This window comes from Cricetulus griseus, chromosome X, assembly GCF_003668045.3.
Source record: "Cricetulus griseus strain 17A/GY chromosome X, alternate assembly CriGri-PICRH-1.0, whole genome shotgun sequence".
NCBI lineage: Eukaryota > Metazoa > Chordata > Mammalia > Rodentia > Cricetidae > Cricetulus > Cricetulus griseus.
This window is the reverse complement of record NC_048604.1, coordinates 21590055-21606439: the sequence shown is the minus strand read 5'-3', so window position 1 is coordinate 21606439 and position 16385 is coordinate 21590055. Positions and strand designations below refer to the sequence as shown.

The 16385-nt window shown below is 37.9% G+C and overlaps 1 protein-coding gene across 8 annotated transcripts in view; it reads right to left on the bottom strand.

Annotated features, from left to right (window-relative positions):
* The window catches only part of Smarca1 (SWI/SNF related, matrix associated, actin dependent regulator of chromatin, subfamily a, member 1), a 162364-nt gene that overhangs the window by 31234 nt on the left and 114745 nt on the right, over positions 1–16385 (bottom strand). For all 8 annotated transcript variants that reach the window (XM_035450311.1, XM_027433497.2, XM_035450310.1 and 5 more), the window contains 3 exons: positions 15694–15813; positions 4451–4561; positions 4074–4187 (listed from right to left, as the gene is read on the bottom strand). In XM_035450311.1, the coding sequence (XP_035306202.1) occupies positions 4074–4187; positions 4451–4561; positions 15694–15813 (345 nt within the window). The remainder of the gene's footprint in view (positions 1–4073; positions 4188–4450; positions 4562–15693; positions 15814–16385) is intronic.

The window sequence follows — 16385 nt, the reverse complement described above, 5'->3', positions numbered from 1 at the left end:
CAGAAGACCTTGCAATTAGATAATCCACTTTAGCTCAGACCCATAGTTCTTGGGAAAGAATGGAAGAAACAAAGTTCAGAAAGAGTCAGCATCCAGAAAGCGGTATTTGTCTGCTAAATCCTCAGCTAGGAATTCCTAATGACAATCCGCAGCAAATATTTGGATAGTGTAGTGGCAATCCATGGTGCAGATGAAGAGAGCACAAAGCTAGGAACAGAGCAGCAAGGAAATGGCCATCTCCAACACCAAGCCTGCCACAGCTGTAATCTATGTTGTCACCACCATCTCTCATTTTCATATTTCAACAGTTTTCTGGGAGTTTTTTCTAACAAATGCACTGTTCACAGTTTCACCATCAGGGTAATAGTTGAAAATATAAATCAAGGGTCAACAAGATGGCTTAGTGTATAAAAGGTACTTGCCACAGAAACCTGACAATTCTCACATGGTAAAAGGAGAGAACCAACTCCTTTTCAGAGCCATGCTCTGACTTCTTCCTGTGTACACAAGCATACACAGGAACACACACACACACACACACACACACACACACACACACACACACACACACACACACACAAATAATTCTGAAAAATGTAAAATCTGATCATCCCTCTTTTAAGTCCTACAGCTCTGAGAAAAGTAAACTATGCCTCAGTTCTCCATGTATAAAATAAAGATGTAGTTCCTACAACGAGGATGCCAAGCTAATATTTTTACACGACTTGGAACATCATGAAACACAAGGAAAGTTAAGATCAGTATCATTTTTCCACCCACCCACATCCCTGCTTCAAAGGCATCTAAGTGGGTTCCTTTACTCCAAAGCTGAATTTCAGCCTCTTTGTGACCCACACACGTCTCCACCTGATCACATTCCACCTCTGGAAAAGTGCCTCATCTTTACCACCTGAAGGATCTGAATGACACTGAAAATATGGTGGCTCAATCAAAACATGCAGGCCCCATCCTATCATCTTTTAAATCTCGGCTTAAGTGATACTTCCTTGGGGAGCACTGCCTTCATCTTCCAGACAACTTTGTATACCAATCATACTTCCTGACAGCAGCCTTTGTGAGCACACGTAATACCACTGCATTGTGGTATCTGTTTAATATATGTCTCTAGCACTATAATCTAAATTCTCAATCTTGTCATTTTCTTTACTCTCATTATCATTAGTTGTTGGTGTTACTATTATTATTATTATCATTACTAATACTATTACAATGATTTTACCAATTGAGTACATAGCTTATGTCACTAGGGTAGAGGCTGTAAATTAATCATGTTTCCAATGGAAAGTGGATGTCTTGATAGTATCATGTTAATGAGTGAATTTTATCTATCAGAATCAGATGGAATTTAGTATTCTTATCCTTTCAGTTCCCCTCAAGATGCCTGCAAACAGCAACTATTTCCTTACTTAAACAGTAATGATCTTCAGGAAGAAGAATGTCCTTTTGACTTATGATTCCCATGATTTTATTATCCATCACAACAGGCACTGTGACACCATGTAAACCTCTAGATATCATTCTAAGTAGAAGGAGTCAGGACCTTCTCCCTCAGTTTGCAAACGTGCTGCTTCATATGGGCAGATGTCAACTGCACCCAGTAGGGACACTGCAGCAAAGGGACAGTTGACAAGAACAGGCCTTTCCCAGGAGCATGTCTGTGGCCCATCATGGAAGCCTTCCAGCAGCCAAGTTTGTTTATTGTTTTCTCCCAAGTACCTATCACAGCACCTAACACAAAGCAGTGCTCAGTGAACAGGTATTAAATGGAGTCAGTCCCCCTTTCACTCTTCCTCTTTCTCTAACACTTTCTGGGAGGTGAGGCAAATTAAATAGTAAAGTGCAAGAATGTGAACTCCATAGCATCTTTTGTCTTCCTATTCATGCATTTCCTCTCTTCTTACACCTCTCTCTCTCTTCCTTTCTCTTACCCCTGCAGCTGTCCATTCATTACCCTGTCTTATAAGGTTTCTTCCCTCCTCCATGTTCTTCCAGCTGGCCACCACGCAAACAGTCATTCTGAGACCTCACTCCTAACCACAAACTGCCTGTAATGAAAGGCACTGTTTACATTCCAACTAAATCTGTGGCCCGAATGTAGTGGGCACTGGAATTCTCACAGGGAACAAAATCACACTATCTCCAAAGAAGGAAAATAAACAGTTCCATCATATGAGATGATTTTTTTTTTATTGCTGCTACTTGACTACCACTTGGCCTGCCGCCCAAACTACATTTCACGCCACTAATAAACATAGTCCTTATTTAGGAATGCAGAAACAAACGGGGTTATTTCACATGCAGAAATAGCTGAGAATGTCTAGATAGAAAGAGCACAGTATTTAAAGTCTAATAAGTGGGTTTGAGACAGCAGGGCAACCTCATTATCTGTGTGACCTTGCACAAAGTAACTGAACCTTGCTGAACTCCAGTTCCCTTACCAATTACAAGCAGACAATCAAACCTATATAATGAGGTTGTTAGGATCAAATGAAATAGATGTTAAAGCACTGTATAAATTATAAAATGTTTTACACTACTATTCCGGTTAGTACTCGAGATCTAGTATTTCAATTAATTCTCCTTTCAAGTCTTACTGATAACAGTCAATAAAAGAAGCTAAAAATAATGCTCTATGACCAAGAATGACTATAAACCTCAATGGAGTGCTGTATGTTTGTTTAGCCCAGTAAATTAACTATTTAATAACTATCTAACAGCTTGTACTTTGCATTTTACACATTTTACATTGTGTTCACTTTCTTTGAAAGTCGTCTTACGAACAATCTGAGAAGTCTAACATGGTCACCTTACTCTGCTACACTGTCTTAAAAATGAATCTTTCTGGTCTTGATAGTTATGTCCAAATCTAACCACATTTCTCTAACAATATTTTAACTAGCCCATGTACATCCTGAATACAAATCAATTATCATAAGTACATAGAGGTTCTCTAGATACATCTTAACTATTAATCAAAATAATTGATCAAAGTTCCAACTCTAATAAAGATACTACATAACTTCCAACTCACGAACAGAAATTACCTAAGATTACAATTCTGCTGCTACTTTTCTAATTTTCTTTATGTCAGTGATTCATATACGTTTATTCAGCCATCTCCATTGACTAGGAAGTTAATTTCCACATACAGAAATAACCCTGTATTTTTACTCTCTTAATAATATAGATGTAGTATTACAACCACTGAATTTTAATTACTAAAATTTGTATCTATATATGCAAAAATAATTTTTGAATTACAAATATCATTTTATTTCAAAATGATGTGACTAATTATCATGTGTTTTGTAATCTTTCACATCTAAGTGACCATTAACCACCAATAAGGCTTTTATTAACCCATGAGCAATAAACACAAAAATACTGTTTCTTAGTTCTACTAACAAAAATTATTTAAAAATCATATCATATATCAAAATTCATTTCCAACCACATATTTGTTTTTTCTACACATCCTTTGAGAATCCTAACACTAAATATTGTATTATTGAAATAACATTGTTACAGACGTTATTGTTTTGCAATATTGGAGACCAATTGTTTTCATTGATGACCCGTTTGAATGACTCAATAGTTTAAGCATTACTACTAGTTTAGAACACTGTTATATGATCTTATGTTCTTTAATATTAAATACAGTATATAGTCTATTTTAACTAGTGCTTTGCTGTACTGCTATATTTTAGGAACTATGATTTGTCAAGACTATAAGAAAATTGGAATAATAAACAATGATGAGAATTCTGCAACAGCACATAAACATTAATGAGACGAGAAGAGATGATCCAGTAGTTAAGAGAAATTGATGCTATTCCCAAGTTCAATCCCTAAACCAAGTTCAATCCCTAATACCAGCATGGTGGCTCACAACCACCTGTATCTTTAGTTCCAGGGGATCTAACACCCTCTTCTGGCCTCTGTGGACAGCAGGCACTCATATGGGGGTACAGACATGCATGCAAGGAAAACTGCCATACAAACAAAATAAAACAATTTTTAAAAGATTATATCATATTAATTTGAAAATTTACCTTATAACCTATAGTCTTCCGATAATAAAGAATTTCTTTTTCCAGGAGCTCAAATAAGCGAGGTGGAAAAAACTGAAAATCCTGAACATTTGGCTGTTTTGGAGGCCGAGGAGCCTATGAGGAAAAAAATATGTTACATACATACCTATGTACTTGTTTTCATGAAACACAAAGCTGTTATGACTCTATTGATTTGTACATACGGCAAAATAAAGACAACAGAATCCATTCATGTGGCCGGCCCATAGCAAGTGCTTACTGTATTGTTATATTTTAGGAACCATGATTTGGCAATAATACAAGAAAATCTGAATCACAAATCATGTTATAAGAGACTTCTACACCAGCATGTAAAAACTGGCCCTGAACAGTTTTACCTTTGGGATCTTTGGCTCGCTGACACGCAAAGCCTCTCTAAAGTAGGCATCCACTGCATAGCTGGCTTTGCGCTCTCGTTTAGGAGGTTCAATCCATTCCACCGTACCAGGCTACACACAAGCAAGAACAAGAGGTTTAATTACTCCAAACTATTTTCTCAGTACCACATGCAATAAGGCAGTAATTAGAAGCAATTACAACTTGCTTCATAAATCCTACTCCTACCTGCAAAGTTCTATAATATTGCTATAAATCAAGTTTAGAAGCAAAGTTTTTTCTGCATTTTTGAAAATAATTTTAAAATTAGATCCTCCTTAATTGAGAATAATTCGAACAACCTGTTTAGTATCTGATGCCAATTTAAGTAATAAGGAGGAATTCTCATAAAAGGAAGAGAAGTGTTGATTCTGGGACATTTAAACAGAGGAGTAAATAACAAGAAGCAGCATGACAGGCACATCTCCTTCAAACCACAAAAGAAAAATGTTCAAAGGGAACTTTCTAGTAAGGTAAGCTGTAGAGGTGTGGGAAAAAGTCACTGGGATCAGAAAGCTTCAGATTTAAATCGAAATCCTACCATTTCATGTGTAACACACCTTTGAGTATTATTTCTCCTTTTTGTAAAATAAGAACAATTAACACTTACCTTAAAGATTAAATATGACCACAAAGGATTTGGGAATCTAGCTCAGTCGGACCCCGAATGATTAACTTAATCAAGGCCCTGGGCTTGAGCAGCAGCATCAAACACAGTGACTGAAAACATTAGCTAACTAGCCAACAGTTAAATATTCAGGTATTATTATACATGGAAATTAGTATTACAAAACTTACCCCATTATCAACTAGAAAATGCATTTTAATAGTCAACAAACAATACCAAACAACACGAAAATTCTGGAGTCAAAAAAATTTTTTTTCTTATTCCTGTTTGTCTCCATTTCATGGTATTTCTCCAGTTCACTAGTGACTTTAAATGAGCCATGGGGGGCTTTAAAAGACCATCAACCTACCATTAATGGTCCGGATCTCCCATATTAAGGTTGATTTCAATATTTCATCATAGGCAAAGAGTGATGGCAAGGCTGCATGTGTAGCTCACTAGTAGAACAAATGCTTAGCATGCACAAGGCCCTTGGTTCAATCCCCAAAACCACTTAAGAAAAACATAGATAATAAACTAAGATAATGAGGGTGATTAGAAATCTACAAAGTCACAATGTCTAGAGAAATACATCCCAAAGTTAAGGCTCATAAGTCAAAGTCTATGCAATAGCAAAGAATAGTTTTTGCTGATTCAGAAGATTCTCAAACCAATGTACAAAGTTATAAGAAACAATACCATTATGCAATATAATTTCACAGGGCTGGGGGGGGTGTATCTCATTGGTAGACTGTTGGCCAAGAATACACAAGGGCAAGATGGCAAGCAGTGAAAGGAACTGCCCTGAGAGAGCTAGGATTCCCAGCACTTCAGAATTCAAATGTAAGCTAGCGTTGCTGTAGATGCTGTAAATGAGGTTTCTTTTTAAATCACACTTCTTTATTTGTGTGTGCACATGTATGTATGTGTGCATGCATGTTCATGCCATGTCGCACCTGCGAAGATCAGAGAACAACTTTTAGGAGTCCGTTCTCTCCACCATACGGATTCCAAGGATTGAACTCAAGTTGTCAGGCTTGGTGGCAAGCACCTTTCACTGAATCATCTTGCTCACCCTATAAAGTGAGATTTCTTAATTACAAGAAAGGTTAGAGTAAATGACCTTTAATGTCTTCTAACTCTAAGATGTTATAAGGAATTAAAATGTGATGCTTAAATAAAATAAACATCCACATCCATGGCTAGAAATGTATGTCAGTGGCAGAGAACTTGCCTACCATGTAAGAAGCCAGGGTTCAATACCAAACAAAGAAAGGAAAGAACAGTGGAGGAGAGGGAGGGAGGAAGGGAGGGGGGAAGGAAGGGATAAAGTAAAGAGGGAGACGAATTGTGATTCTCATACTAGTTAGTGTGTGAGGTGACAGTAATAGGGGGAAAAGATTTTATAAACAGCTCAGAGGATGGCAACAGAGGATTCCCTAGAGGTTAACTCAGTCAGGGAACTCTGAGTACAAATGAGAAACCCTGCCTCAATATATAAGGCAAATAGCTATCAAAGAAGACATCAGATATCAACCTCTGTCCTCCAAACACATGTGAACATACATGTGCACCCACGTTAATGTGAACATTCATACACACATATACACACTTGCAAAAATATTTTATACATCACATGTAATTTAATCTTTCTAGACTGAAGTAAAAATGTATACTTGAAACTAACTTTTTTAAAGTAATGTATTTGGCCATTCAATCTGTATGTAGGAAAGTCTAGATGTTGAAATTTGAAATAAGTGTTAAAGGCTAATTCTTGAACTTTCAAAAACAGAATTATACTGAATTGGCTTGTTTTAGACAAAAGCATATTGATACTAACTTATTCTATTTAATTTATCAAGGATTAATGTCAGCTACCATGATTAAATTTACCAGGCATTCTAGTAAAATAATGTAACTGACTCAGAAAGTTATATATGAAAATCTACCTGAACATATATTTTCTAAGATTTATGAACAATACACCTCCATATTTTCAATTCTCTTCAGAAACAATATGAGCCTAATTTATGACCCTACATAGAAAATATGAATGCACAGAAATAAAATATAATCTCAATTGAGAATACTCAAAAATTCTAATTTTGGATATTACTGTTAACAGTAAACATTCAATTATAGGGATAATCATAATCATTAAACCATCATGTTTGCTAGAAATCGAAGCACGGGAAAGCCTATTATATTACACATACACCAGTATTTTATTAACACTAATCTTACTCTTAGTGTGAATGGGGCTAGGGATGCAGTTCAGTACTACAGGATGTGCTGAGCATGAGGGAGTCCCAGCACTGAAAAAGGAAGTTCCAATGATATTTAGGTTCTATTGATATTTTTCCACTTCATAAAACACTCAGTACCAGTAACCCATAGGAATAATTGAAGAGTAAATAAAATTCATATCATATAATTAGATCTTAAAAACACATTAGGCAGGCAATTTCTACCCTGTACAGAAAGGCCATCACCTCCATCTAAGCAGGATAAAACACAAAGCATCTGAGTTAAGATTGCAAATAAAACAGACAAATATAAGTCAAGGAACAAAACCTATCAGGGGCAAATGACAGCAAGAGATCATTGTCAGGGCCTGCGATGCACTTTAAAATGGTTCAGCTCTCGTTTTTCAGTAAAACCAAGACTTAAACAAAGAGTTTCACTTGAATGAAACATCATTTCACTCAGTACAAAAATATGTTTTATGGAACAATTTGAGCAATAATAATAATAAAACTATATTGCAAGTTAAAAATAAACAGACACATGTCTATGGTGATATAAATAAATGAGGACAGAAATAATTGACAGAGATGGGGTAGCTGCTTCTTACAGAAATCCCCAAGTAGGAATTATAGATGGCATGAAGAAATGCCCTCAGGCAAACATCCTAACAATAAATCCCCCAGCAGATGCTAAGATCATCATATACAAGTTTGAAAGCATCCTCCCCAAGATAGTTACCAATTACAAATATAGAAATGCTAAATTCACAGGAGAGAAACTCAGCAGATACCATCCCCATCCACTAAGTGAAAAGGTTAACATCACCCATAAAGATTGGTTAAGATCATTTATTTGCGAAGATTGAGTTGGGAAGAATTGAAGAGAGCAAGATAAGAGATACCATAATAGAGGGAGCCATTATAGGTTTAAGGAGAGATCTGTCACTAGCAAAATGTCCACAGATCTACAAGGATGACCCCAACTAACAATCTAAGCAATAGTTGAAAGGCTACCTTAAATACCCTTCCCCAATAATGAGATTGATGACTACCTTGTATGCCATCCTAGAGCCTTCATCCAGTAGCTGATGGAAGCAGAAGCAGACACCCACAGTTAAACACTGAGCTGAACTCCTGGAATCCAGTTGCAGAGAGGGAGGAGGGATGAATAAATATGTCAAAACCAGACTGGAGAAACCCACAGAAACAGCTGACCTGAACAAGGGGGAGCTCATGCCCCGAGACTGATATGTGAAAAAATAGCATAGGACCGACCCAGACCCCCTGAACGAGGATGTCAGTTTGGAGGCCTGGGCAGTCTATGGGGCCTCTGGCAGGGGATCAGTATTTATCCCTAGCATAGGAATTGACTTTGAGAGCCCATTGCACATAGAGGAATACTCTCTCAGCCTAGACACATGGGGGAAGGTCTAGGCCCTGCTCCAAATGATCAGACAGACTTGTAGATCCCCTGTTGAAGGCCTCACTCTCCCTGTGGACTAGAAAGGGGATGGGATAGAGGGAGTTGGGGGCAGGGGAGGAGAGGAGGAGGGGAACTGGGATTGACATGTAAAACAAGCTTGTTTCTAATTTGAATAAAAAAAGGAAAAAAGATACGTGAGAAATCCTGCTAAAGTTTTGAAGCAAGAAAGTTAAAAAAAAATAACAAAAAGATCATTTATTCTCTGATAATGTGTACAGGAAAAAAACATCCCTTCTGGGATATTCTCACCAAAAATTCATAATCTCTGTAAAATCATGAAAAACTATCCAAAAACACAAAGTGAGAGAAAAGTTACAGAGAACTGATAAATGTTTTTCCAAAGTGTCCAGGGCATGAATGGTAAACAACAAATGGAGAAGTCACATAGACTAGGAGAGACTAAGAGCATACACAGCAAAAAAAAAAGTAATGTGGGCTAAGAGAATGAAAAATAAACTACAAATGGGGAGAAAAAATAGCAAAAGACAAAATTGATTAAAGGACCATGATCAAAACTAACATAAGTATCCAAATATTGACAATACAAAAACAAACCAAACAATTCAGCTGAAAACAAATAAAATGGACAGGAGACTTAAATCAAAGAAGACAAAGAGATGGCAGTTAAGTATATGGAAAATATGTTCAATGTGGCATCAAGAAATTTCAGATTAAAATAAGGAGAAAACACTCTGCACCTGTTAGAAGTAGAGAAAGGTACAAGTGATCTGAAGGGAGGAGTGGGAAAAATGGAGGGATAAATTAGGGAAGAAAGAGAGGTAAAATAACAGTTAAGGATGTCTGAAAAAGTCAAAAAGAATCATACATTAACTATCTACCTAAAAATGCCTATAATATGTGTCACATCTGTGTATAAATATACATATAGAGTTTAAATGAAATCTTCCCATCTCAGCTGGCAATGTTCCCCCAAAGAGGCATAGGTTATCTAATAATATCCCCAACATCAGATATGAGAGTCCCTCTTTTGAATTGTTGGTCAGAGGCCCCAAGAGACTCCCAAAACATTACAGAATATTGCTATTAACCTTGTTTGCTCCCCAGAAGTGAAAGGTAAGTCCCTATTGATGAAGATACCATGAACTTCAGACACAAGACCTGGGGATTCCTGAGTTGGAACTGACATGAATGCTTCCTCCCTGAGGACTCACTTTCATGGTAGCAGAAGGTGCCATGCAAACTTCTAAAGGAGGGAAGCAACCAACATTCCTACCCAGCACCATAACCCCAAGGGGGCAGTAGTGGTATGCATACCTTGGCTGTAACCAACAGCTCCCTAATTGGACTTAAGACACATTCATAAAGAGGGAGGTCATGCCTTGACTAGAAACTTAGCCTACTACCAGGGCTAGTGAAACCATTGATCTTAGCAGAGACCCCCCCACAACCACTACTTTAATAAACCAGCATTCTGAATATTTATCCTAACAACCATAGATAAAAATGTAGTCAAGAGCCCTGCAGCCTAGTCTCAGTCATATGACTACCTGTCCAATGGGTTTCCCCAGGGCAAGACACCCAGGGAAATGTATTTTTACTTCTCAAGGACAAGTAGACCATGAACAGCACAGGAATTTGCAAAATTCATGCAGCTTTCAGGCTCTTTTCTCTCTCATTATATTGTTGGTTCTTTGGGGCAGTCTTTGGTTTTGTCAGTCACACATCCGACAGCTGTAATTTTCCCTGGAAATTCTCCTCTTTCTCAAATGTTTCCCCGAAGATTCAGCAGGGGGATAATGTTTCACAAATTTATCTGGAATTACTAAGTACAACTCCTAATCCTGGGAACTTTTCTGACTTCATAGAGACATTTCGGTACATATGAGAAAACAACACTTGGAGCATTAACCACATCTCACAGTTCTGGAAAGGAGAGTAAGGCACGCATACACAGAATAGGGAAAAGGCCTCAGGAATACACACAATGCCAGCTGTTGAGAGTAAGTTCCCTGGACACCAAGCATATAGACTCAATGGTAGGATCTGGTATGCTCCAACATACAATGCAAAATATGGGATAGATAAATCCATCTTTATCATACATAGGAGCTTATACTGGTGGAAGAAGTATGGTATAGTGGGGTGGGGAAAAGAGTGCTTTTTCAAGGGCTGCCTTTTACAGAGAGATTGAGACATGGGACCCTCTTGCATGAAAGGGAACTGTATAAAAGCATATCTTACAGACATGAAAGAACTGTGTTTGAATATTGTTGTTCTTAAAGCAATGTACCCATGTCTATTACTTTTTAACTTTGTAACCACAAAGCTGCCAGCTGGCGTAAGTGCTGCAAGAGCAGTATGTGTCTGGCTTGATATTTAGCTAACTTTGCAAAAATGCTGAACTCTGTGTCTAGAATAAGGTTATATGGGGGTGGGAAAGTGTATTTGGGGAAGCATAAAGGGGAACAATGGGGGCATTTATAATGGTTATGATGTATTTCTTAAAATAGGATGTTTTGTTTGTTTGTTTGTTTTATTTTGGGTTATTGAGACAGGGTTTCTCTGTGTAGATTTGGAGCCTGTCCTGGAACTGCCTCTCTAGCCCAGGCTGGCCTCAAACTCAGAGAGATCTGCCTGTCTCTGCCTCCCAAGTGCTGGGATTAAAGGTGTGCACCACCACCACCCAGCAGAATATATGTCTTAAAAGTCAAAAATAGGAGCCAATAATAAAACTATTCATGTAAATCTGGTAGAAAAAACTCTGTTAATGTATAAATAAAAATGGCTCAAGCTATTCAGGGCCACTTGAGTGCAATCCACCTGGTGGTCAGACTTTTTCCTTGTGTCGATGCCCCTTCCCAGTCTCAGGACCTGAACCCACGCTGAGGCTGGACCACAGCAGCTATCACCCTGCATTGAGGAAATTTCTTTTACAACAGACAGAGATCCATCACAGAAAGCCACAACCAATCAAACTGCAGAGTTGTGAAGCCTAGTCTCAGCTGATATATGCACAGCACAACTCCTGCACCTAAGGCTACGGGATAATTTCAGTAGAGGGAGACAAAAGATTCTAAGAGCCAAAGGAGCAGAAAGTGTGTTGTGAGATTGTATCTCCTAGAAATGTCAAAGAAGCTACATCCATGAAGTTTCACTGACATGACTGCCTAAATACAAGCTCAACAATGATGATGACAATAGGCATGCTAATGTAGCCAGGGAGAAAGCTCATGTGGCCTCAACCCTACACAAAGAACGACAAGCAACTAAGGAAAGCTGACAGCAGGAGAAATAGTCTTGCCCAGGCAAGAACACATAGATTGATATCTAATACCAAATGGTCAGCCCTTGAAAACATATATAAAAGTCGCATTATACAGAATGAGCAGGTTTTCTTTATATATTTAAGAAATTAATTTTATCCAGCATGGGGAACAGGCTCCCAAAAGCCAGCTAAGCATCAGGGACAGGTCCTGATCTCACAGCTAGGAGCCTTACAAAGATACCAAGCTACACAACCGTCATATACATGCAGAAGGCCTAGATAAGTCCCTTGCAGGCACCCTAACAATTGGTTCAGAGTCCATGAGCTCCCACCTTCCCCAGCCTTGCCACAAGAGGAGGAGCTCAATCCTACCCCAAGTCAATGTACCAGGCTTTGCTCAAGCTCATGGGAGGCCTGCCCCTTTCTGAATGGAGATAGAGGAGGAGTGGAAAGAGAGAGGGGTGGATGGGCAGTTGGAGGGGGGACTGGGAGGAGAGGAGGGAGGGGAAACTGTGGTTAGTATGTAAAATAAATGAAAATGTTATTTAAATAAAATAAAATTTTAAAAAATTTTAAAGAAAGCAAGGTGTAATATATTGGGAGTTAGACAGGGGGAGGGGAAATGACGTAAGTATATTATAATCTCAAAAATTTAATTAAAATAATGAGAAGCCACAATGCACCTATTAGAAAGGTGAAAATCTAATGTTTCAAGACTCCCAAGTACTGGCAAAGATATGAAGAATGTGAAATGGCATAGCCACTTAGAAAGAAATTCTGGCAGCTTCTTATAAATCTAAACCTACTTTTATCATAGCATTAAACAAGCATATTCCCTGCTATTCCCTAAGGAATTTAAAAAACTTTTGTTTTTAAAAATCCTACAAACAGATGTATACAGTAGACTCATTCATGACCACCAAAACTTGGAAACAACCAAGAAGCTCCTTAGTAGTTCAATGGATAAACATCAGTCCATTGAGAATGTGGGCTATCTCAGGGCTAAAAAAGAAATGAGCTATTGACCCATGAAGAAAGACAGAGGAAACTGAAACACGTATTGTCAAAGGAAGGAAGTCAATCTAAAAAGACTTCATTAAATGGTATAATGCTCTGAAAAATACAAAACTATGAAAAAAAGATGAATCCTTGCAAGAAGTCCAGAGGAAAATGACAGGGCATGGGGGATAAGTAAAGCACAAAGAATTTTCAAGGCAGTGAAATCATTTTATGATATTATAATGGTAGATGTCTATGTATTTATTAAAAAACAATAGAATATGCCACCTAAGAAATAGAACCCTGTTGTAAATGATGGGTTTAGGGTGGTAATGATGTGTTCATGTGCGTTCATTATTGTAATCACTTTGGTACAGGATGCTGATTGTAGAGGAGGGGTGTATGTCAGAGACAATTGGGTATATGTTCTTTCTATTTGACTTTGTTGAAAACCTAAAATTCCTCTTAAAAATAAAATCTAGTTTGTTTTCTGTGGGACCCAACCTTCTGGATTATGTAGAAAATGCTGCAAAGGCTGACACAGGACCAACATATGTAGATTGACAAGAGTGGGACTTCCTGTTTCTCCCTGCTTATATCCTGTTTCTGTCCAGATACCTCACTTCCTGTCTGTCTATACAGACCTCAAGACCTCTATGGTTAGCTAGTGGCAAGCTCCATTCTCTGACCCTCAGACAGGCTTTATTTGTACAAGCAAGATACCACGACAGTTTTCTGCTTTGGTTTTGTGTAGTTTAGTTTTGGCTATTTGAGAAAGAGTCTCTGTATTACATAGCGTTGGCTGTCCTGGAACTCACTATATAGACCAGGCTGGCCTCAAAGAGATCCATCTGCCTCTGCCACCCAGGTTCTGTGATTAAAGGCATGTGCCACCACACCCTGCTAAAGTCTAGCATTTTTTTCAATGATGCAATTTGGAATCCTAGAATGAAGCCCCTGGAATAGCAAAAGAACATTAAGGAAAAACCACTGATGGTCATCCCTTACATTTCAATAATTAAAGTAACATATTATTAGCATTAAACTCTGTACTATTTTTGCTATTGTTCTATTCATCTAAAGTCATTTCAAAACAAAAAGCTTAAAAATTACTTCCTAAGTTCCAGTTTAAGCATACATAACATAAAACCTTCACTTCTTCAACACTGATATCTATACAGTAAATTACAAGGTATTCTTTTGCCAGAGCCCACATATAATAAGGCTCTTGTGCCAGTTAACTGTTAATATGACATTATTCCTTATATTTAGTTAATACTAACTGGGATCATTAATCTGCTTTATCTAGATGAGATTTAGAATCACTTGGGGGACCATCCTCTGGACATGCTTGGGGAGGTAGTATGTTGGTGAGAAGATCAACTTTGGGGGTGTAGTATGTTGGTGAGAAGGCCAATTGTGGGTGGCATCATTCCATGGGCTAGGATCCTCGACTACATAAAAAGGAGGAGGAAAGGGGCAGTGAGAAGTTTCAGCCAATAAAATCACATGCCTCCAAACCTGACAATCTGAGACCAATACCAGGGACCCACATAACAGAAAGAGAGAACCGACTCCCATGAGTTATCCTCTGACGTACACACACACACACACACACACACACACACACACACACACACACACACACGTAATTCTTTTTTAAAATGCTTTTTAAAGGAAAAGGCTAGCTGACAAAAGCATTTATAGTTGTCTTCTTCCTGACTATGATTGCAATACCGATCAATTGCTTCAAACTCCTACTGCCTTGTTCTACCTGCCATGATGTACTTATTGTACCTTGCACTGTAAGCCAAAATAAATGACCACCCCCTTTTAAAATTTATTTTTAAAGTTTCTTTTTGTAAACATTTTATTATTTAAATTAGGTGTGTGTGTGTGTGTGTGTGTGTGTGTGTGTGTGTGTGTGTGTGTGTGTGTGTTCAACTACACATAGAGAGGTACACAGATGACAGATCCCCTGGTGGTGGAGTGATAAGAGATTGCGAGCCACCTTACACAGGTGCTGAGTGAAACCCAGGTCCTCTGGACAAACAGTACATGCTCTGAACCACTAGAGCCCCACTTAACTTGCTTTTGTAGGTGACTTTTATAACAGCAACAGGAAAAGCAGCTAACACTTGCAGTCAGGTACCATTATAGTTATTTTACAAACTAAGCCATTTCCTGATGAGAATCACTCTGTATACTTACTACATCCTCCCTTTGGTACATCTCTGAGTACCCAGTCATTTCCCTAGGATTGGGGATGAGATTTCAGCTTGAGCTTCAGGACTCAACCACATCCCTATACTTACTTTCCCAAACAAAGCAGTAGTACAGCTTGAGCATACCAATCCAAAAATAATCTGAAGTCAAAAATCCAAGTTTTAAGAAAAGTTTTGTAATATTTCTGATTTCAAATTGGCAGATCAGTAATGCCTCTGCAAATATTCCAAAACCTAAAAAAAAAAAGCCTACGAAACAAGAAACATTTTTGATCCAATATTTGGGAAAAGACAACAGTAAATACGATCATCATCATGTTAAAGATTGTTCTTGCACTACATAAACGCCTGTGTTATTTTACAGATTTTACAAGGAAAGACAAAAGTTTGATGATTTAAGGCCTGCAAGTATAAAGTTACCTTCTGTTTTTCTCTATAATCTTCTCCTTCAAACTTGTACAAACTTTGTTCAAGGTCCATTCTAAAAGTTCTTAGAGATGGTTCTCCCATTTTCTGTATGCGTTCATTCATCTCTGCAGTCTAAAGTTGAACATATTGAAATGAGAAAATGATCAATGAATCAACTCACAAAAAAATGCGAATTTTCTATTTTTCTGGAAGCCGGGTATGCTATGAAATAGCTGCTCTGTTAAATTACAAGGGCAGTATGCAATATTAGGGGTTAGAGCCCTTGTTCTTATAAAGGACGAGAGTTCAATTCCCAGCACCCACATGTTGCCTCACAACCATTCATAACTCCAATTCAAGTTTACTCTACACCCTCTTCTGTTTTCCAGGGACACCTGCAGGATAACACCCATAGACATGAAATAAAATAATTTTAAAGAATTCAATGCTGAGAGAAGTGGACAGAACATACTTTTCTTGAGGTAATTGTTAACTCTGTGATAGAGTACTTACATACAACATGCAAGGCCCTACATTCTATCTCTCTCTCTCTCTCTCTCTCTCTCTCTCTCTCTCTCTCTCTCTCTCACACACACAAACACACACACACACACACACACACCACACACACAATAGTACTAACATTTTAACTTGTCTCAAGTATTTTTAAAAAATTAAATGTTTCATTCCCAAATTTTTTCAGG